This window comes from Gastrolobium bilobum, unplaced genomic scaffold (genome assembly GCF_033153095.1).
Source record: "Gastrolobium bilobum isolate Gb01-03AN ecotype WA unplaced genomic scaffold, APGP_CSIRO_Gbil_v1 utg28738, whole genome shotgun sequence".
Lineage (NCBI taxonomy): Eukaryota > Viridiplantae > Streptophyta > Magnoliopsida > Fabales > Fabaceae > Gastrolobium > Gastrolobium bilobum.
Window position 1 is genome coordinate 26622 of NW_026898759.1, and position 25189 is coordinate 51810.

General features: G+C 34.3%; 1 protein-coding gene across 2 annotated transcripts; it reads right to left on the minus strand.

Annotated features, from left to right (window-relative positions):
- Positions 1-22562: 22562 nt before the first annotated feature.
- Positions 22563-24912, minus strand: LOC133283894 (vesicle-associated protein 4-2-like). Of its 2 annotated transcripts, XM_061480818.1 has the most exons (7): positions 24381-24912; positions 24007-24077; positions 23357-23438; positions 23149-23267; positions 22961-23038; positions 22757-22876; positions 22563-22648 (listed from the first exon to the last, which is right to left on the minus strand). In XM_061480818.1, the coding sequence occupies exons 1-7, from the start codon at positions 24643-24645 to the stop codon at positions 22589-22591; spliced, it is 795 nt and encodes a 264-aa protein (XP_061336802.1). In that variant the 5' UTR covers positions 24646-24912; the 3' UTR covers positions 22563-22588. The 2 variants fall into 2 exon arrangements, with proteins under 2 accessions (XP_061336802.1, XP_061336803.1); XM_061480819.1 differs by lacking the exon at positions 24007-24077.
- Between the last annotated feature and the right edge of the window lie 277 nt (positions 24913-25189).

Consider the following 25189-nt stretch of genomic DNA (forward strand, 5'->3'; position numbering starts at 1 on the left):
AATTAAACGAAGAAAATTAAATTGAAAAAGCCGCATTAAATATGAATTGGACGGTGTTAAAATCAAATTAAACCGATTTGAATATAAAAAATATAAGTAAAAACATAATAATTTTATAGTTATATATACTAATTAAACAAATAACAAATAATACATATGAGTTTATCATTTTTCCTGTAACAGAAAATAAAGTTATTTTCTACAATTTTAAAATCACATAATTTTGAGGATTAGGAGAATCAATAAGGGGTGTTTTGATAAAATTTATATTATAAAAAAGATTAAAATTATCAAAACACCCATCATTAATTCCCACAATACTTGTAAATATATCAAAATTAAAATGATTAAAAACTAAACATGTAATTATATATAAAACATGAGATTGGTTATATTTACAATCAGTTAACACTTACTAACATCGTACTACTATTTTTGTTTCCATCATATATATCAACAAGGGAAAAAGTTAAATCTGAATTTGATCCTCCCCAGTGCCATATTTAGAAGGGGTTTAAAATCTTAATTCTAAACTTTCCCGAACAAAATTGTTTCTCATGGAAAATATCTGTGGTTTAGCCAAAAAGGTTGCAGTTGTTCAATCTGAATTTGATCCCATAATAATAAAGATGATAGTATGAATAAGGAAAAAATATTAAGTAATTGTTTGATCATAAAGATTTAAATATTATCTAATAAATTAATTAAATTATTAAGAGCACAAATAATTTTAGAGTATATATATGATAATATCATGTTATTTATATTTTATTTTTATTTTTATAAAGACAAATAGTTATCATAATACTCTTATCAAATACTTTCTTTTAATAAGAAAATTAAACTTTAGAGGCTGGTTCATGATAAATATGAAGCTATTAGCCAACTAACTAAGATGGTTTAGTGTTTAATTTATGGGTTAAAGACTTCTCATGTCACATAAGAAGAATATCTTCTCTTATATAAACAATGAACATGTGGGTCTCATTGAGAAGAGGAAAAATAAATTTTTTTCAATGGAACTCACGTATTTGTTGTATGTGTAGGAGAAGAGAAGTCTTTAACCCTTAATTTATTGCTTTCATAAGTAAAGTGTCTAAGCTCAATTTGTCAGTGAACTAGATCCTGATTCGGTGGGATTGGTCAGCTCAATTCAGTTTTTAAAATGATATATACATATGCATACACACATATTATTCGTTGGTAACAAATATTAGTTAGTTTAGAAGTTGTATAAATAAATATTAGACCATCTTTATAATTCAAGAAGAAAATTGCATCACTTGGATGTATATTGTTTATTTTAATATTTGTTGGACTCAAAAATAAAAAATTGTATTCTATATCATTTTTTTATGTTGGGTCTGACCCAATTAATGAGTGTCTTAATCTCTTGTTTATAAGAGATACTTAGATGTTGAGCCGTCAGAGCCAAGAGAGAGAAAATAAAGACAGACGCGAAGAAAGAGAAACGCATAAGAGAAAGCGCAAGTCAGAGATGAAGATCCTTTAAGGAAGAAATCCAACGTCATTGCTGAAGAAGAAGAATACCTGTAGAGTAGGAATCTATATCCCTTTTACAAAGAGAAACACTTGTTTGAGGCACTTGTTTGAGACACTTGTCTAATCCATCCTTTTATAGGGTGAAGACCTTTGGTTATTAAGTCAGAGTAAATCTTTTGTGTAATCTCATTTTTTATAGTAAAAGTTTTTGAACTTGGTCCCGCGGTGTTTACTCTTGACATCGAAGAAGTTTTTCATGTTAAATTTTTTGGTGTTATATGATTTCCTTATCTCTGTTTATTTTTGTTTTTGTTCATCAGTGTCTGCAAGCCGACCTTCTTGCCGACCTGAAGAGGGTTGGCCTATTTTACATAGAGGATGGGCTACAAACTATCGGACTTTGAGACACAATAGCAGTATCAAAGCTCTTAGATCAAAGACTTTGTGAGGTCACAGATGGAGGGTGCTGTAGCGCATAATGGTGACATGTTCAAACTCACCACAGAGAACTACTCATATTGGAAACCTATGACGGAGGATCATCTTTGTTGCAAGGATTTATATGAACCTATTATGAGCATAGATAAGGCAGAAGGGAAGAGCGATAAAGGGTGGGATTTCCTGAATCGGAAGGCGGTCGCAATGATCTACAAGTATATGACAAGAGCTTGTTCGAGCACGTGTCGACCAACATAAATGCTCACGAATTGTGAACTAATCTGGAATCCTTAAGTTAGAAGAAGACGCCAAGAAAGGAAGCACACTTGGTAAGTCGACTTGTAAAGTGGACTACATGGATGGGCAAAGCATGATTGAGCATCTGAATACATACAAGAAAATTGTTAATCAATTGAAGATTGATATGAAGATTGATGACGAGTTGCAAGCACTTTTGCTACTCAGCTCGTTGCTTGAGAGCTGGGATACTTTGGTGGTGACACTTAGCAACACGGCCCCAGAAGGAAAGATGAAATTAGACCAGTTGCAGACAGTTTGCTGAATGAAGAAGCTAGGAGGAAAGAACAGGTATAACCAATCAACATAAAGCGAATGTTGTCAAAAATCGTGGAAGAACAGCACACCAAGGAAGAAGTAAAAGCTGATGTTGAGACAAGTCTGGAGGTCAATCAAAGCCAAGATCGGATTTCACATGCTTCAATTGTGGAAGACCGGGTCATTGGAAGTTTGAATGCCAGACTTTGAAGGACTAGAGGACAAACAATGTCAAGTCGAATGCGATAGATCCGAGGAAGAAAGAAGAGCATAACACCACGATCGTAACAACCAATGTCGAGATTGATGTCTTCCTGATTGGTAAAGATAACTATCTGAATGCAGCTTATGATGACTATTCATGGGTAGTGGACTCAGGAGCATCCTTCCATGTCACCCCTCACAACGAGTTTTTCTCATCATATCAAGGCGACGACTTTGGTATTGTGAAGATGGATAACCAGGTTACAAGCAAGATAATGGGACTTAGTGAAGTCACGATGATGACTGCCGTGGGCTATAGACTGGTTTTGAAGGAGGTCAAATGTGTTCTTGATATGTGGCTCAACCTCATCTCGACATGTATGCTTGATAAAGTCAGGTTGCTAAATTACTTCGGTGTAGGAAGATGGAAACTCGTCAAAGGTAACATAGTGGTAGCCCGAGGTAAGAAAGAATTATCTCTCTATGTTATGCAAGGAAAGTTCGGCAATGCATAGATCAATGTTATCCAGGATGAGTTAAGTCTGGAGCTCTGACACAGGAGACTCAGATACATGAATGAGAAATGTCTGCAAATTCTCACCAAGAAGGAACTGTTTCCAAACTTGAAAGGTCGACTCTTAGATACATGCACACACTATTTAGCCAGCAAACAATGTCGAGTTTTATTAAGGAGGATGGAATAACCTAGAAGAAGGAGGTATGCTCTTGATCTTATTCACACTGACGTGTGTTCTATGTCAGAAAAATCTCTAGGTGGTGCATATTACTTCGTCACATTCATTGAAGATCACATGAGAAGAGTGTGGGTGTCCTTGCTAAATATGAAAGATCAAGTACTTCAAGCACTAAAGGAGATCCATACAAGGGTTGAAAGGGAGACCGGCAAGAAGTTGAAGGTCGTTTGAGCTGAGAATGACGGAGAGTACCGAGGTTCATTTGAGATGTACTATAAGTCAGCGAGTATAAAGCTAGAGAAGACAACTCAGTCGAACGATGTACCCTAAAGGATGAACCAGACCATTGAAGAACGAGTCTGAAGTATGTTGTTACATGCCAAGCTTCCCAAGGCATTATGGGGAGAAGCCGTCAAGACTGCAGTTAACATTTTAAATCTGTCACCCTCAAGTTCTCTGGAAAGAGAGATCCCAAAAACAATTTGGATGGGTTGAAAGGCAAAGTACGAGCATCTGAAGGTATTTAGATGTCTGTCATTTGTATATATTCCCAAGGTTGAACGAGCAAAGTTGGGTGCAAAAGCCAAGGAGTGTGTTTATCTCGGCTCACCAAAGGACGAGTTCAGTTATCATCTTTGGGACCCTGTCAACAAGAAGATTATGAGAAGTCAAGATGTATTATTCTTCGAGAACCAGACTATTGAGAATATCCAGAGGCCTAAGGTCCGAGTTGTTGTTCGTCATAAAGACCTTGTCCCCTTATACGAGCTTAAGCAGAGGGAGAATCCAATTAGAAGAAAACTGAGGAGGGTAGACAACAAGAAGAACCACCAACTAAAGGTGAGACAGAACTAGAACATATGGAAGTCCGAGGTGAAATAGAGTCGGGTCCTGAGGTGCAACCACAAACTCAACAATCTGTCTGAGTTAGACGCTCTTCCATCAGATATCCTGCAGACGAGAACACAATGATTGCAGAAGAAGGAGAGCCTCACAGTTATGAAGAGGTAGTGACCAGCATTGAAAAGGAAAAGTGGGAGAAAGCCATGTAAAATGAGATAAAATCCTTATATGAGAATCATACTTTTGATCTGGTCGAATTACGAGAGGGAAAATGGTCTCAGAAGAACAAATGGGTTTATATAATCAAGGTGAAAGAGAACAACCCAAAGCTGAGGTATAAATCCCGAATTATGATGAAAGGGTGCAATCAGAAGAAATGCATGGACTTTGAGGAGATATTCTCACCAGTGGTGAAGATGATATCAATCCAAACAGTTTTAAGCATAGTGACCACTCAAGGCTTGGAGGTCGAACAACTTGATGTGAAGATGACATTTCTTTATGGAGACCTAGAAGAAGTAATATACATAGAATAGCTTAAAGGTTTTGAAGTTCTAGGTAAAGAACATCTGGCATGCTGACTTAAGAAGAGCTTATATGGCCTGAAGCAAGCGCTCCGATAGTGGTATAGAAAGTTCAAGTCCTTTATGACTTAGCATGTAATACCCCATATTTTTATTAACTTTAACCTTATGCCTTTTAATTAATTTGAGGAGCTCAAACTTTTAAGTTTCGAGGACGAAACTTCTTTTAAAGAGGGTAGAATGTAATATCCCATATTTTTATTAATAAAATAGTAATAATAATAATATAATAATAATAATATAATAAACTATAAATTAGTAGTAATAATATATGTATATATATATTTTATGGTGATAGATAACAAACTATAATATTAATTTTACCTTTAATAAAATTATTTTGTGCGATGTGAGTGCTATTGAAAAATAATTTTGATACTTTGTAATACTCTAGATTATTTATAATAAAATAATATTAATATGTGTGTGTATATATATATATAAGATGATAAATTATGATTAATTGATTATTAATTGATTGATGATTTATGCATTAATGTTTGATTGGTAATGTTTGATTAGTAATTTGATTAGATATAATGAGTCAATCATGAGTCAGCCTTGAGTTAGCAAATAAGTTAGTTATATTCTAAGAAATTAAGAATAAAAAGAAAATAGTGTATGAAGCCAATATCTGAGCCAGATACATTAGTGAGGAATAAGGAAATAATTGCACGAGACCTATATCCGAGCCCAAAACTTTAACTATAAATAGATGTCTAACCTAACCAAACCAATTCACTCTGAATCCTCAATAATTCTCCACTACTCTTTTTCTCATTTACACACTCTCTCTCCTCACTTCAAATTTTTATTTTTATTATTATCTTTCTTTGGTTACTAACCGCTTCTCTTCCCCAAATTGTAGAAGTCACCAAACAAGGAGACCAGGTAATCCTAATCCCTAGAGAGTCATAGGTTATATTGATATGAATTTTGATATATGTAATCCTAATCTCTAGGTGTTCTTAGGTTAGTTTTATATGAAATTATTTATATCACGATTCTTAAATTCGAATTATTACATGTGATATTTAGGAAACTTTTATTGGAAAAATAATAGAATTTTTATTTTGAGAATAAATGGATATGATTGAATTTTCATATTTTTATGATTGAATAATTATGATAATTGATGTGATGTGATTGTATGAATGACGATGATTAGATTTGAGTTTTACTATGATAAATGTTGAAGATTTGAATTGTTATATCCTTGAATAAATATGGAAGTTATGATGACCTTGAGTAATGGATATATTGAAAGAAGAAATTTTCAAATGTGATATGATGATTGAGTGTAATTATAAATAATTAAATAGTGGGAGGATAGCTTTGGGATGGTACCTCCCAAGGTGATGAATACAAATTTTGGGCTTTATGTCTCCGATGTGAAACTGATGTGAAAAAGATTGTATCTGTTATTCCGAAAGTGGTGTCTGGCAGGGTTTCCCGGGATTATCTCCTTCTAGCAAACGAGAACTCTTTCTCCTTGATCCCTCCTTATCCTCGGTGGCTGGCTAGGCGCATGCAAGGAAGAGGCTACCAAGTGTTTGGATTACTTTTGATCCCTCCTTTTCCTCCTTATCCTTGATTATTTTTGGTTTCCCGAGATCATCTCCTTCTAGCAAATGAGAACTCTTTCTCCTTGATCCCTCCTTATCCCTCCTTCATCACCTGGGGAACCCTGCCAGACACCACTTTGGGAAGAACGGATATAATCTTTTTCACATCAGTTTCACATCGGAGGCATAAAGCCCAAAAGTTGTGTTCATCACCTTGGGAGGTACCATCCCAAAGCTATCCTCCCACTATTTAATTATTTACAATCACACTCAATCATCATATCACATTTGAAAATTTCTTCTTTCAATATATCCATTACTCAAGGTCATCATAACTTCCATATTTATTCAAGGATATAACAATTCAAATCTTCAACATTTATCATAGTAAAACTCAAATCTAATCATCGTCATTCATACAATCACATCACATCAATTATCATAATATTCAATCATAAAAATATGACAATTCAATCATATCCATTTATTCTCAAAATAAAAATTCTATTATTTTTCCAATAAAAATTTCCTAAATATCACATGTAATAATTCGAATTTAAGAATCGTGATATAAATAATTTCATATAAAACTAACCTAAGAACACCTAGAGATTCGGATTACATATATCAAAATTCATATCAATATAACCTATGACTCTCTAGGGATTAGGATTACCTGGTCTCCTTGTTTGGTGACTTCTACAATTTGGGGAAGAGAAGCGGTTAGTAACCAAAGAAAGATAATAATAAAAATAAAAATTTGAAGTGAGAAGAGAGAGAGTGTGTAAATGAGAAAAAGAGTAGTGGAGAATTATTGAGGATTCAGAGTGAATTGGTTTGGTTAGGTTAGACATCTATTTATAGTTAAAGTTTTGGGCTCGGATATAGGTCTCGTGCAATTATTTTCTTATTCCTCACTAATGTATCTGGCTCAGATATTGGCTTCATACACTATTTTCTTTTTATTCTTAATTTCTTAGAATATAACTAACTTATTTGCTAACTCAAGGCTGACTCATGATTGACTCATTATATCTAATCAAATTACTAATCAAACATTACCAATCAAACATTAATGCATAAATCATCAATCAATTAATAATAAATTAATCATAATTTATCATCTTATATATATATATACACACACATATTAATATTATTTTATTATAAATAATCTAGAGTATTACAAAGTATCAAAATTATTTTTCAATAGCACTCATATCGTACAAAATAATTTTATTAAAGGTAAAATTAATATTATAGTTTGTTATCTATCACCATAAAATATATGTATATATACATATATATTATTACTACTAATTTATAGTTTATTATATTATTATTATTATATTATTATTATTACTATTTTATTAATAAAAATATGGGGTATTACATAGCACGACTTCAAAAAGACTCAAGCAGACCATTGTGTGTTTATCAAGAGGTATGGTAATGTTGACTTCATCATCTTCTTTCTCTATGTAGATGACATGCTAATAGTGAGAAAATACATGAGGAATATTAATGCCATCAAGAAATCCTTAAGCAAGTCATTCGCTATGAAAGATCTCGACCTAGCAAGACAGATACTCGGGATAAAGATTATCCGAGATTGCTCAAAGAAGCTATTGTGGCTATCTCAGGAGAAGTACATAGAGAAAATTTTGAATAGGTTCAACATGGACCAATCCAAGATGATTAGTATTTCTCTGGCTGGACATTTCAAGTCGAGTCAGAAGCAAGATCCAACCAGTGAAGAAGAAAGAGACGAGAAGTCAAAGGTCCTATATCAGTCAGCTGTAGGCAACCTTATGTATGATATGATATGCACAAGGCCCAACCCTTCTCATGCAGTCAGGGTTGTAAGCCAATTTCTGTTGAACCCAGATAAGGAATATCGGGACACCGTCAGATGGATACTCATATATATCAAAGGCATAGTAAACATGTGTGTGTGTGTGTGTGTGTATTGGGAAAGGAAAACCCGAGTTAGAAGGCTACTCGGATGCTGACTTGGGTGGAGATGATGACTCGAGGAAGTCGACCACGAGTTACCTGACTTCCTTTATAAGGAGATCTATTTCTTGGCAGTCCAAACTCTAGAAGTGTGTTGCCCTGTCTACTACTGATGTCAAGTATATTGTTGCAATTGAAGCCTGAAAGGAGTAAGTATAGATGAATAGTTTCCTACAAGAGCTCGGCCACAATTAGGAAAAGTATGCACTGAAGTGTGATAACCAGAGGGCTATACACTTAGCGAAGAACTCAACTTTACATGCATGACCCAAACACATAGACATGCACTACCATTGGATCCGAGATGTGATATAAGAGAAGTTTCTGCAGCTCGACAAGGTGCATACCGACCTGAATTGGTCGGACATGATGACGAAGATGATTCCAACCTGGAAGTTTGAAGATTTCTTTGGAGGTTTCGGGTTGGCTACCTTGGCCCTATAACCCAGATGAAGGGGAGCTCATATATCCTTTCTCATGGGCACGAAGAGGGAGATTTGTTGGATCCGTGGCCCATGATGGACCTGGCCTAACTAATAAGTGCCATAATCTTTTGTTTATAAGAGATGCTTATATGCTAAGTCGTTAGAGCTAAGAGAGAAAATAAAGGCAGACGGAAAGAAAGAGAAACGCGCAAGCCAGAGACAAAGATCCTATGAGGAAAAAATCTAGTGCCATTGCTGAACAAGAATACCCTATAGAGTAGAATTCTCTACCCACTTTATAGAGAGAAATTTTTGTTTAAGACAGTTGCCTAATCCATCCTTCTAGAGGGGAAAGTCCTCTAGTTATTGAGTCAGAGTGAATCTTTTGTGTATTCCCATTTTTCATAGTGAAAATTTTCTGAATTTGATCCCGTGGTTTTTACTCTTCACATCAGAGACATTTCCCACGTTAAAAGTTTTGGTGTTCTTTGTTTTCCTTATCTCTGTTTATTTTCATTTTTATTGTTTGTTCATCAACACTTTCGCAAGCCGACATGAAGAAAGTCGAGCTATTTGGCATAGAGTATAATAACCCTAATTATATGACTTTTAAATTAGAGGGTTATGATGAGTACCTTATGGTCCTGAATGGAATGAGGATGAAGATTTAAGAATATTGATATCCATATTGAGGGTATTTTACACAGGTAATTTTCATCTATTATTTTTTGACTGCTGACGCAGTAACAGTCAGTAGAATGGCTCCAAGTTAGCAAATTATAGTTAGAGAGCTAATCTAATGATATAAACATCATGAATGAGGTTAGTATATGATTTGATGAAGTTTGATACCCATGTTGTGGTATTTAGGAAAAGTCACTTCTGCCGGGTATTTTGTACTGCTGTAGAAGCAGCCGGTAGAATCCCAGAACGGGAAAAAGATGAGGAAATGAAAAGAAAGACCAATATATGCCTAACAAGTCATAATTAGACCAATAATGTTAAAGTTAAGAAGATTATGAAATCCGGGCACAGTTAAGAACACCGGTAAAGACTACAGTGCAATTAAACAATTGTTAGTGGATATGTGATCTACTAATCAAATTTTTAACTTATAAACATGATAATTTGACAAAATTGATGTTAATTACTTAAATTTAGAGTCTTGGGTATTTCCGGGTAAATATTTTATAACGGCTCAAATAAAAATTACACTGGGTCTCATTAAAGGATAAAGTGCCACTAAAGTGACATGGTGACATGGCAACCCTAGTTAGGGCACCATCCCTTCCCTTCCCATTCAGACTTCCGCGCCCCCTTCTCCTTCCTCTCTCTAAAATCCAAAATTTGAATTTGCTCTCACTTCTCTCTAGAATTTCTTCTCTAAAATCTCACTAAATCACCAAACTCTCTTCACAAAGATTGTTCCCCTCACTCTCCTCTTCACAACCATACAATTTTCATTATGCGAATCAAATTTTTGTGGTCATTTCCCTCATGTACAGCCGCGGTCTTGAGCTTCATGGAGTCATGAAGTCATGTTCTTGAGTTCTCTTGAAGAATAACACTTGTGTGCTTGGTTCTCTTGAGTTTTAGTGTAAGTTTCCTAAACCTTTCTTGAAAAATCTCATCTTTATCTCTTGTGTTCTTGAGCTCTAACTCTTGAGCATGTTTTTGAAGGTGTGTTCTTGTTTAAGGGAGAATTCTTGTTGGTAAAAGGTGAAGCTTGGAGCTAAAGGTGTGAACTTGAAGATGTAAGCTTCACTTTGGGAAAAGATGACCCAAAAAGCCTTCTCTCCTCCCTTTTAATGACTCGATTTTGTCGGTGGGTGGGGAGAATATTGTTGAAAAAAATTAAAGTAAGAGTTTTGATGATTGTTCTTGAGGGTGTGTGAGTTTTGAACCAAGAAATGGTTGGTTTGATGTGTAAAGGTGCAACCTTTGGATCATTGTGTGGATTTCATGTAAAAAGATGAACATGAACCCTAAAGGAACCATGAACAATTCGGCCTTTCCATGGAGGACTAGGGTTTGATGACTAAAAAAATGTTAAGAGGTTGTTAAGTGTGGAATAATCCTAAGAGGAACTAAGAAAGATTAATTAAGTGGGTTATCTATAAGTGAAACCTATTAATCTTGATTAAGGATGGCTAAAAATTCTAATAAACATTACTAATCAAATCTGCCCCCTTGAGTATAAGAGGGATTAGTTGTGTTAAAAATAAGAAAATCATAGATTAGTGGAGTGATTAAGTGTAGGGACTAATTAACTAAAGAAATGACTAATAAATAAGCTTAAAACCCCTAATCTACACACCTAAGCAATTCGGCCATATGTGATTAAATTAGGATCGTTATGTTAAAATTAATAGTAAGACCTAATTAGGACACTAATCTAGTGGTTAAGTGAGGTGGACTATGCATAATACACTAATTAATTATTAAACTCTAAAATTGGACTTAATTAGGGTTTAGAAGCACTAATTATGTAATTAGTGAATTTAATGAACTAAGACCTAATGTGACTATGTGGGAATGTATAAGCAGTGGCGGACCCAAGAAATTTTATTTATGTGTGCATAATTAGGGATGAACTCAAAAAAAAATTAAAAAAAGTTTTAAATGTATTAAAAAAATAAAAGAAAATAAACAAGAAAAGAAAAGAAAACTTCAACCTAACATAAAAAAAATATTAATCAAGAGTCAATTAAGCTGTTAAATTATTTGAGTATGAAGTTAAAATTGAGAGCGTATAATGTGTATTGTCATCGTCATTGGAGATATTTTTAGAGTAAAGTATTTTTTGGATACTCAATAAATATTACGGGGCCTAATTTAATTCCTTAAGAAAAAAAAAGTCGACTCATAATCCCTATAAGATTCATGTTAGTCCTTTTGAGGGTCTAAAGTGAATCTTATTTGAATTTCAGAGGGTCTACAATTTCGACTAATTGTGTTTATTTTGGAATTCAAAAAGACCACATATCGACTTTTTTTTAAGGGATTAAATTGAGTCCCATGATTTTTTGTTGAGGACCCAAAAGTACTTTACTTTTTTCCCCTAAAAATTTGTGTCTGCACTTGCACACGATTGCACAAGTGCAGGTCTGCCCCTATGTATAAGTGACCTAATAATAGAAAAATCCTAAAATTAAAGTGACTTAGAGTTCCTAATCAAAGATAATTAGAATTTGCTAATTAAACACACTTGGGGTTAAATGACCAGTTTTTAGGCTAAATTTGAGAGAACATATCTCCTTCCACAGAGGTCCAATAGGGATGATCTATACATCATTTTGAAGCTTGAGATATCAGCTTTGTGGTGTCAAAATTTGGTACCATTTGAAGATGTTTAGCATTCTGTAGGTCTGATTTAGTGGAGACTATCCTGGGAGGCCATGTGCAGGGGCTGTACGTGGCTGCATCTTTCACGAATTGTTTGTCCCTCAGTTCTTTCTCAAATTAGGCTCATGATATATTAAATTAAAGCTAAAGGTGTCTAATTTTCTGTATAAAATTTTTAGAGCAATTGGTTTATTAGATTTTCCAGAATCGCATAAATGGTGAGGAATGTTTAAGGCTCTGTTTGGAGTTGGCAGACAGCTTTGCTTGTCTAACTTCAAACGGTGATAACCGGAGCTATAAAACTCCAAATGAGGCATGTGTACCTTGTTGGAAATTTAATTGAGTCTAGATTAACATACTAAAATATGATAATATTATAACAAGTGAGTTGCGCACAATGACTAGAATACAGAAGAATGTACAGTTATAGGAAAACCGTTAAAGTGAGATTTAGGCTAAGTGGACTTATGGGAATTCCTTAGTATCTTATAATAATTATATATATGGCTTGGATGAGTTGAAAATAATCTAAGTTACATTAGTTATCCTAGAGTGTGATTCTAAGATTATGTAAGGTGTTTAAACTACGTGGTTGATTGTGTACTAAGTGAACACTTCATAATATACTAAAAACATGTAATTAAGTAATAAATGGTCTAGACTTGTAATGAGCATATTATTGGCATGTAAGAATGAAATGTGGAATCATTAAGTGATTGAGTATTAATGATGTAAATGATTCCTGCTCTAGGTTTGCCTAGAGGACTTGACACTTGAAGGTTTATTGGAGCATACGTGTTTTACTGTTGGAGTTGGGCTTGTGATAAGCTCAGTGAGGTAAGCTCCTAGTTCTGGTTGTTCCTTTCTCTTGTGGCCCACCATGATGTGGGTATTATGGTTGTATTGTATGAAAGTATGTGGTGTAATGTGTATTTGCATTCATTCACATTCATATAGATGTTATATGATCCTTGATGTTATGATGATGCACTGATGATATATGTTATGAGAATCCTGGCCAGTGATCATGGTATGTAGGCTACGTATGACTTGACTCTGGGAGCTATTTCATACTGAGGTTGTGTTGACTATCTATGGCTTGACCCTGGAGTCACATATGTGTAACCGTCTTTGACTTTGACCCTGGGGTTACACAAGGATGATATGATGATGCTATGTTTATGTTGTATGCCTGTATTATATGTTTTTTTATCTAACTTGTCATGCAGGAAGTGGGCTCGGGGGATTAGAGGATCATCTATGAACCTTGAGCTTACTGAGAAGTGTTATCTCACCCCGTTTGGGGACATCATTTCAGGTACCCAGAGTAGTGGTGATGCTTCTAGGGGCAAAGCCCCCGCCTTGGAGTAGTGGACGACGATGCTGATTTATTTTTATTATGAGTAGACTTTATGATGGCATGTATAATTGTTAACATGCTTAATTATCTTATGTTGAGATGATATTATGTATTTATTTAGGCTCATGACTGTATTATTGGAGCCATGGATTATTTACTGAGGCTTAGACGTTTTGGAAATTAATATAGACTTGATGTATGTATTCAGTTATTTGGACATAGAGCCTTATTATTTGTATTGACCCGAGAGGGGATTGCAGTCCGTGTGGGACTTGCGAGCTGTCTGTTTAATTATTGGATCGATTAGGTTATGGTATGTGTGGGACCCATGTTCCCAGTTATCCGAAATACAGCCGTAATGTTGTCCGTGAGACTCCGTCAGAAATGACACTTGATGTCATACCCGGATGGTCAATGGCCACTAGTGATGGCCAATGGTTTTAATTAGTAGGCTTAGATGTTAATTTTACGCGAATACAATATATCAGATGAACGCTTTGAAAATGTTTTAGAAATATTTTGGAAAAAGTTTACTCGTATTTTTATAAGATGTTGCTTTATTATTCTTTTGAAATAAAGTCTTCCGCTGTGTATGCTAAATACCATGTATGTTAACAACCGGAGTACTACGAGATGTTACATAGAAGACCAGCTGCAAGTACGAGACACAACATATGCAAAGGAGAATTTTTGTTTTGTCATTTGATCCTTTCCTTGAGAGATTGCAATGTCAACAATAACTCTCTTACATTTCTGATTTGATCACATTGTTTACTTCATTTTAAAGAGGATGAAGGCAGATTATGCATGTATAGCTAATTTCAAATTCCATTATGATTTGAGTCGCGAGTCAATTGAATGTCCTTATTCACATCGTTTGATTAAGGTTCGTTATTACAAAACTATTCTATACAGTACACATTTCAGAGCAAAAATTAATGAGAAACTTACGTGGGTACAGTGGCGGACCCAGGAAAAAAAAATTATGTCCGCACGAAACGAAAGCAATTAGTAGAGTGAGTTTCACATAACGAAAGCAATTAGTTAAATAAAACCAATTGGACAACTATGGATTTGTTTGATAGCTAGCAAGTTCTTATAGGGACTTCTTTGCTAGATGATACAAACTACGATAGTAAGACTTCTTTCGTTGTAGTTGTTTTGAGGAATCAAAAACTACATAAGATGTAAATCAGGACATGTTTGTTAAATTTTAAGAGAGGATTTTGTAAGCAAGGGGAAACAAGTCCAAGTCATGCAATTTGCACACTACTTCTTTCATACCTTCTCACATGTAATATTTGTTATTTACTTATTTACTATCACTAATATCATACATTTGTCTGAATGAATGGTGACAAGAAGCGGAATGAAGATGTGAATCAAATAGTGTGCAAGTAGCACATTTGGATATAGATCATACTCAATAAATAAACAATTTAAGGAGAAATGGAGAAGGACAGAGCCAGACGATGCATGAGTGAAGCCAGAACAAATTTCTCCTCTCAATCTCAATTTTTTGACTATATTCCGTTGATAGCTCCATCCATGCTCTGCCTGTTCCCTTCCTTTGTCTCGTGTCTAACTATCCCCATCATTTCTCCATTTGGATTACCTTACCTTATCCCCTATTCCCTTCCTTACATCATTGGGCACCCACCATTAAGATTTTTTCTTCAAATTTAGGGGGGGGGCACCCTAGCATCCCCTCCCTCCGCCCTTGATTGTGATGCATCGAAATTCATGTTATCTTCTTTTTATTTTTTTAACAAGTGGTGTGATCTATCTCTTATTGTATTTATAATATGAGAGATATTATCTCATGTGACATGAGAAAAAAGAAACTCATATATATATATATATATATATAAAATATTTTCTCCTTTTAAAAGAGATTTTTTTCCTCCTACTAGTGACTCATAGCATAAATGAGTCTCTCCTTGAATTTTTTTCGCTCTTCACTTTTTTGTAGACCCTACTTATATTATTAAATCACTAGTAGAAGAAAATATTTTCATATATATATATATATATATATATATATATATATATATATATATTACATAACAAAATATTTTTATCTTCGTATAAATCAAAAGTCGAGTCCATTTTATATTTTTTTTTCTTCTCTATTATCTCTCTCCTCTCTTTTTTATTTTGTGTGTATAAGATTAATTTTTTCTCATATAACATGAAAAAAGATTAACCATATATACATATACATATACATATATATTTATTTATTTATATAAACCTTATATTATTTTGACCTGCTAGCCAAAAAGAAAGCAATTAATCTCTAAATTTTTTTTTTCTGGTGATCTTTTTCGGTGCTTTGCAAGGCATGAAAGGTATCGTAGTATATAGGTATCATCAGTGGCGGACCCATCGATATCATTATATCTCTTTTTCTTTCGTTCTAATCTCTACACAGGCGATCATTATCAGGATAAGTTATCCATACCAGGAGCTTAAATATAAATATTTTGTGTTTAATAAATGCACAAAAGTCGAGTTGTCGACTTAGACAAATGATTTTTTTCATAAATAAAATTATTTTAAAATACATTTATTTCTAACGTGACTAATATTAGTATATTTAATTTTAATTAAATTTAAAATATTATAATTTTATTATATTGAAATATAAGAATAAAAATATTTTTTTCTAACCATAATAAAATTTGCTAACCAAAAATATTTTATTTATTTACTTTCAATGTAGTTTTTTTTTCAGAATTTTTTTTATTATACTCCGAATTATATGTGAAAGTAACTGATAACAAAATATTTCATTTATAATTTTTTTAATCTAATTGTCATGAATAAATTATTTTAAAAATTTTAAGTTATTTAATAAAAGTATACAAATCATTTTATGTTTAACATGTCTTTGTTAGAAAATTATATTTCTAATTTTCTAATAATTATTGTGGGTCACATATTATATTAATAATTATATTGTGCTATTTATATATATTGGGTAAAATAAAGTGATCAGTTAAATATTCCCAAATAGATTCCTAAGTGAGTATGGGCTGAATGAGTGGATACCGGTGTTGGGCCAACTAGGTATAATAGGAACTTATTGGCCCAACAATAAAGATAAAAATACTATATAAGGGTTATGGTCCCCAATACGTCAAATAAACAACCCTAGTTTCTCTTCCACATCAAGAGAGAGACAGCACACTAAGGAATTCGGTTTTAGGGTGATTTGACTGAGGAAGACTACAAACCCCAAAAGACAAGATCAAAGTTATTCTGCTGCAATGGAGACAGGTATGCCTCCACCTTTATGTTGTTCTTATTTCTTTATGATTTGGTATGATGGATCTTGGCTTGTAGGTGATAGTTATCACCAAAAGGTTTAGAGGAATTAAAAAATTCCAACAATTGGTATCAGAGCCATCATCATATTGAATTATGAGGGAATTAAGTTTTGTGATTTTTATATATGATTAATCATGAAAAGTTTTGCTTTATTATTCATACGGATATTTGTGGACCATTTCCTATAGCCTCTTGGAATGGTCAACAATACTTTATCACATTCATAGACGACTATTCAAGATTTGGATACCTATATTTGATTAGAGAGAAGTCACAATCATTGAATGTGTTCAAAGAATTTAAAGCTGAAGTTGAACTTCAGTTAGGCAAGAAAATTAAGGCCATTAGATCTGATCGTGGTGGTGAATACTATGGTAGATCTGATGGATCAGGTGAACAACGTCCAGGGCCCTTTGCGATCTTCCTAAAGGAGTGTGGAATCGTCCCGCAATACACAATGCCAGGTGAACCTAGCATGAATGGTGTTGCAGAAAGGCGAAACCGGACTCTTAAAGACATGGTGAGGAGTATGCTTAGTCATTCTTCATTGCCAGAATCACTTTGGGGAAAAGCACTAAAGACTGCAGTTTATATCCTTAATAGGGTTCCCAGCAAAGCAGTGACAAAAACCCCTTATGAGCTATGGAATGGAAAGAAACCTAGCATAAGGCATTTACACATTTGGGGTTGTCCAGCAAAAGCAAGGCCTTATAGGCCAAATGAAAGAAAGTTGGACTCAAGAACAATCAGCTGCTATTTTGTTGGATATGCTGAACGCTCTCGGGGCTTTAAGTTTTATAATCCCACTACAAGATCCTTTTTGGAGACGGGAAATGCCAGATTCCTCGAGAATGTTGAGTTTGGGGGGGGGGGAGATAAAATAAGGAATGTTGTCTTTGATGAGGAAGAAAATAATATTTCTCTTCCTAATATTATCATCATTCAAGATGCAATTACGGAACAAGCAATTAATGATCAGGTCCCTGTTCATGACATTGTTATGGAACAAGCTTTGGTCCCTGACATTGTTTTGGGTCAAGACAATAATGAATCACCCCCTATGCCACCTATAGAACAAACTCAACAAACTCAAGAAGTGCCATTAAGGAGATCCACTAGGGAAAGGAGAAATGCAATTCCGGATGATTATATTGTGTTTCTTCAAGAGCATGAAAATATTTTAAGCTTGAAGGAAGATGATCCAATCAACTTCCAACAAGTCTTAGAAAGCTCTAATGCTCATAAATGGATTGATGCCATGAAAGATGAGATGCAATCTATGAAAGACAACGACGTTTGGGATCTTATTGAGTTGCCTAAAGGTGCGAAACCCATTGGTTGTAAATGGATATTTAAAACCAAAAGGGATTCAAATGGCAACATCCAAAGATATAAGGCACGTCTAGTTGCTAGAGGTTTCACTCAGAAAGAAGGCATAGACTATAAAGAGACTTTCTCTCCGGTTTCTACGAAGGACTCCTTTGGACAATAATGGCGCTTGTGGCTCATTTGGATTTGGAGCTACATCAGATGGACGTAAAGACAGCGTTTCTCAATGGCAACAGTGATGAGACAATTTATATGGTGCAACCAGAAAACTTTGTATTGGGAAATTCAAAGTCTATGGTTTGCAAATTGAAAAAGTCCATCTATGGCTTTAAGCAAGCTTCTCGTCAATGGTACCACAAATTCCATCAGGTTATTATCTCCTATGGTTTTGAGGTGAACTTAGTGGAAGATTGTGTGTATCACAAGTTCAGTGGGAGTAAATTCATATTCCTGATACTATATGTTGATGATATCTTACTTGCCAGTAGCGATATAGGCTTATTGCATGAAACCAATAAACTTCTCACTAAAGATTTTGAGATGAAGGACCTTGGTGATGCATCTTTTGTCTTAGGAATACAGATACTTCGAGATCGCGCTCAAGGTATCCTACGGTTATCACAAAAGGCCTACATTGAAAAGATTTTGGATAGATTTGGCATGAAAGATTGTACGTCAGGAGATACGCCCATATCTAGGGGAGACAAGTTTAGTCTCGCCCAATGCCCTAAAGGTAAGCTTGAGATGATAGAAATGACAAAGGTACCTTATGCTTCGGCAGTAGGAAGCCTTGTGTATGCCCAGGTTTGTACTTGCCATGATATAGCATTTATAGTGGGAGTGTTAGGAAGATACTTGAGCAATCCAGGAATGGATCATTGGAAAGCAGCCAAGAGGGTTATGCGGTATTTAAAGAGAACAAAAGATTATATGCTTACATATCGGAGGTCAGATCAATTAGAGATCGTCGGATGTACTGACTCTGATTTTGCTGGATGCCAAAATAGTAAAAGATCCATGTCAGGTTTTGTTTACATGTTGGCTGGAGGAGCTATTTCTTGGAAGAGTATTAAACATACACTCGTAGCTTCCTCTACTATGGCCGCTGAATTTGTAGCTTGTTTTGAGGCATCCAACCTTGGGGTATGACTGCGAAACTTTGTCACAGGGCTGCATATAGTGAGTGGTGTTGAAAGGCCACTGAAGATTTATTGTGACAACAGGTCAGCAATGTTGTACTCCAACAACAACAGAAGCTCTTCAAAATCGAAGCACATCGATATAAAGTTTCTGGTTGTTAAAGAAAGAGTTCAGAGTGGTCAGATTTCCATAGAACACATAAGGACGAACTTCATGCTTGCGGATCCGCTTACTAAAGGCTTAGTGCCTAAGGTCTTTCACGAGCATACTGCTCATATGGGTGTTGTTTTGTTCGATGACACTACGGTTTAGTGGGAGTTCTTTATGTTAGTGTTCTATGAAGATTAAATTTTCTGCAGAATAAAGAATTCAATGTTATTTTCCCTCTGAATGTATTAAATTTTGTGCTTGTATTTCTGCTTTGTGTATGCAGAAAATTTAGGATTGATCTCATAAAGATTAAAGTAGGACCAGTTGGAAATAGGCATGGTAAGATCACATTGCATGTAATTTCCATGCCACTCATCCATACTTGATCTATGTCATTGAATATATTGGTGCGATGACCATGGAAGGTTTAGTTACGCTTGAAAGTGACAAAAGCCGCCATGATCTCATATTGATATAGGAGGTGGACCAGATTGTATCTAAGGAGGAATCTAAAGAAAAATAGCATACAGTTGCGCACTAAAGATATATGATATAATTATCTCAAGTTAATATGTGGCCCAAGTGGGAGATTGTTAGAAAATTATATTTCTAATTTTCTAATAATTATTGTGGGTCACATATTATATTAATAATTATATTGTGCTATTTATATATATTGGGTAAATTAAAGTGATCAGTTAAATATTCCTAAATAGATTCCTAAGTGAGTATGGGCTGAATGAGTGGATACCGGTGTTGGGCCAACTAGGTATAATGGGAGCTTATTGGCCCAACAATAAAGATAAAAACACTATATAAGGGTTATGGTCCCCAATACGTCAAATAAACAACCCTAGTTTCTCTTCCCCATCAAGAGAGAGACGGCACACTAAGGAATTCGGTTTTAGGGTGATTTGACTGAGGAAGACTACAAACCCCAAAAGACAAGATCAAAGTTATTCCGCTGCAATGGAGACGGGTATGCCTCCACCTTTATGTTGTTCTTATTTCTTTATGATTTGGTATGATAGATCTTGGCTTGTAGGTGATAGTTATCACCAAAAGGTTTAGAGGAATTAAAAAATTCCAACAGTCTTTCCATACAAGATTTTTTTAAAATTTAAAGGTAAATAATATTCAAGCTTTTTTTCTTATCGTAAATTTTTTATTTTTATGTAAAAAATAAATGTTAAAAAAATGAAGACCATATAAATTGTAAAGGAAAAATGATTTTGGAGATGAAATTATATCATGCAACCCAAAAATGGAGCATATTTTCAATGCTATAGAAGTAAATAGTCCTTTATTAAAAATAGGAAAAAATAAGACTTAGGTGACATAAGGATGAATAAAATAAGTAAAATATGTTGTATTACTTTTTTTCTTTCTTTATAATTTTAGTAAAAGATGTAGTGACTATTGAAGATATTTTCCTAAGCATAACGTCATTTTAGGGTTTTGGGGAAAAAAATACATAATATTTTGGAAATTTTGTTTCTCTTTTACAATATAAATTTTTCCATTTTCTTAAAACTCAAAATGACATTATTTTGAAATTCCAATAGATAACTTCTTCTGATGAGAAACACCAAATCCAAATCCAAATTGTAATATCATGTCTAACAAATTCTAACAACAAAGCTCTTGGCATTTAATTAGACAAAATGATAAAATCTCTGACTTATGTCATATTGCAACGCAAAACCAGAAGGCAACACATACTAACATACCTATATTATGGGAAATTGAGTGGCTTCCATCTTGTAACCATATTATGGGAAGCTTATCTTGTTTTCTGAATCATACATAACATGCATCCCATTCCCATTGTTGCTAAAAACAAAGAAAGTGAAAGGAGATTATAATCATGTTGCCATATCTCCTTGGAAGCTACATACTTGTTTTCTCACTCACCTAATCAATAATTCTTCCTCCCACTCCACAAAAACCGATGTAAAGATAATTTTTAAAGAAATTATTTTGGTATCGTTTGTTTTATTTATGGGAGTATTATTTCTGCAGCTGTGGCAAAAATAATACTCCACACCACAAACACAACAAGAGATAAGAGATAATGGTTTGGTGGAACGAGAGAGAATGTTTTTTTGTATCTTTATTTCAACCACAACTGCAGAAATAATATTTCCTTTATTTATTACTATTTTTTTTGTGAACTAATGTTATGATGAGTTGACTACTATTTTTAGTTGCTGGTTATATTCAGTGGATTCTCAATCAGGCAATTGTTTATTGTGAAAACTAATAAGAAAGGAAAATGATTTCTATGTTTTGTTCCTTCAACAGCCTGTATAAAACACACAAAACTACATGCGTCATTAGAGCATGGACAAAGAAGGCAAAGCACTAACACAGAATAAAATCGAAAATGGAATTTTACTTCTTGCTTATGGAAACATAATTAAAAGTAATTAGATGTGTTCTTTACATCTGCATAACTGTAAGATGAAGAGAAATGTAAGAGCATAACAGAAGAGGCTACACCAGCATATAATATAAGGCAAATACAACCAAAACAATAGTTGCATGAAAATAAAACATCAGTTCTGCGAAGATCAATTTCATTTCAAACAGACAAGCTTAGATATCTAAAAGTTATGAGTTGATGCAAAAGTACAATTAAGTACCACCAATCATAGTATTAATTCATTCGCTACATTTGACAGATCAGTGGCCAAGGAATTCATTTCTGAACATAAAATTGTAGGACAATAAGGACCAAAACTAAACCACTTCCCTTTAAATCCCAACTAGCAAGGGTAAGACAATCTTTGTATACAGCCTTACCCTTGCATATTTGCAAGAAAGCTGTTTTCCGGATTCAAACATATGACCTTTTAGTCACAAAGGAATAACGTTACCGTTACTCCAGACTCCCCCTTTTTTTTTTAGGACAATAAGGACATGACCAAAAAAGAAAAAAATCACTCCCCATTAGACCACAACTAGAGTTGGTGAGGTGAGGGTAATTCTTGTACACAACCTTACCATTGCATATATGCAAAAAGACTGTTTCGTGGACACGACATATATATATATATATATATATATATATATATATATATATATATATATATATAATACTTTACATTGAATCAACCCCTTCAACCTGCTGCCTGGCCAGGTATCTTTCTCTTCTTTCCTTCTACACACAAAACAAGGAATGTGAATTAGATAAAATGAAATGAGATCATCCAATTCCAACACAAGCTAGACCAAACGGGAAGAAAAAAATATGAAAAATGTGTCTAACCCATTCATCTATAACAAGTCCTTCCCCGGCTATACGAGGACCTGTCTCTTCTGGGGGCTTCTTTCTTGCTTCCAGTGCAGCCTCAGCCTCAGCCAGTTGCCGTTTAAGCTTATCCAGGGCCTTTGAGAAACCATATTTAAAATTATAACTTTCCACACAAAATGGTAGAGATCATGTGAAATATTTGAGATATATTAGTCTTACAGGGCTAGGGAGTTCAGGGTCCAGAAAAACAACATGCAAAATTTGCTCCACTGCTACTTGATCCCTTTGTTCTTCAAACTGCATGAAGGATTGCAGGACACAACTGTGATTGGTATTTGAAAGCATTATGGATAAGTATGAAGGAAGGCTGATGCCAGACACCATGGAAAGGGCCAACAATACATTACCAGTTCCGGTACATAGTCCATTTCTCCTTTCACTTTTAAGCTCATGATTTTAAACTTGACCCTGCTTTTTTGATCAATTGGTTTCTCATTGTTCTCTGGTGGCTCCACAAACTTAAATACTGCCAAATACATGACACAACTGTATGAGAATTCACCAACTTGCAAGCATACTACTTCTGCTTAACACTAGTTTACAAGGATAAATTACCAGTTGCAATTATACTTTCACCAGGTGCAATAATACCGCCTGGAGGGCGCATATAACAACTCTTGGGTACAGTTGTTTGAAACTAAGACAAAAGAAAATGTAACTATTAGTAGTAACCATGACAGACAATAAATATAGCATGAAACAAAATTGATACAAGTATTTTTGACTATAGTCAATACACAACATTAATATAGGAGTTCATAATCCTAAAAATATATCCAGTGAAACCCAAACATGAAGATGGTCTAGTTCAACATATTACACTTCCAGCCATCATCTAATTATAGCAAAATTTCTTAAGATTTTGAATCTGTTTTAATGAAAATTCCTAGTGTTGCAGAAATATTTCAAATTTCTCAAGAAATTTTTCTCCAGTCTTGTCACAGTTGTTGAAGAAGTCCTGCCAAGAAGCTTTTCTGACCCGATATTTCCATGTTGCAGGTTGAAAGTTGACACAGATAAATATTTCCCAACAATGTCAACACATATTGACAAAGGGTGTTGGCAAGATTCCAACACGACCAGCTAACTATGCAGAATGAGTATCCAATTTTTCGTGTATGTAACATAGCAAATTATGTGTCAAATACCATTTTCTGGATCCAAGAACATATGAACACAAACAATAGTAGATATATACACCGAACCTTGAAAGCTACATGAGATTTGCAAGTGTTTTTAATTGCGATGGCGCTCCTAACTTGCTTACCAGGTTCATCTTCAAAACACAAAGTCACATAAATCAGAGAGGAGACAAAGCTAACATATAATGGAAACTCCAAAACATATTCACGATTCTACCCTTTACAAGATAACTAACCCAAAATGGACATTATATTAAATCAGGAGAATAAAACAGAACTCACAAATGGGTACATTAGTCATCCTAACCATGAACAATGCATTCACAAAACAATTAAATGAAACAAGACACAAAAACCACACCTTGGTTTGGTTAAAAAGATGGCAAAAAAATAAAATAAAAATAAAAATAAACAAACAAGATTGATGAGAGGCATACATGGAAAGTAAAGCTTGTTGGGAGGATCAAGACGGAGCCTTCTCCTTGTAGGAAGCAGAGACTTGGCCACGGAAGAAACGGTGCTTGAAGGCTGATGAGTTGATCTATCAAGAGACTGAAGAATCTGGCTTTGCTGATGAACACTATGCACTGAAGAAGATATTGAAGAAGATGATGAAGAAGCATGAGTTGTTTGCCAAAATGGCATACTACAAAAGCTCCAAACTTTCCCATTAGGACCCGATTTTTCACTTTCCACCTCCATTCTTAGCCGGAATCTCACCGAACTCACCGGCAAATGGGACTTCCGGCAACTGGGTCTCTGAATCGGTGGCAAAGTTTTAGACTTTAGTTTGTTTGGTGGTTGAAGTTAGATTTTGCACTTGTATTGTATCAGACACGATTCTTGGGTTGTCTGTGTCTGTGAAAGCTCTTCAACTTAGTAATCCTCAGCAAAACGAAGATTGAATGCGACCTTTCGTTGTATGTGATTTACAACTTGTTCTTGTTTTGTCCAAAATGGCGGTTCTTATTACCTTTGTGATTGAGGTAATTTGGTAACATAGGAAAAGAAATGAGGTTGTTTTGATAGCTTTCAATATAATAATTGGTATTTTCACTAAAAATAAATATGATAATAATTGGTATGCAAAAGCATAAGGATTGATATATGGACTTTAGTCCATGCCCACTAATTTTGATGGGTTTATTATCAATATAAGAAAATATTATTTTCATCAATTCTAAAATTATATCATTTTGAAAATTTTGGAAATTAATAAAAGATATTTGAGGAATTTTATTTAGTT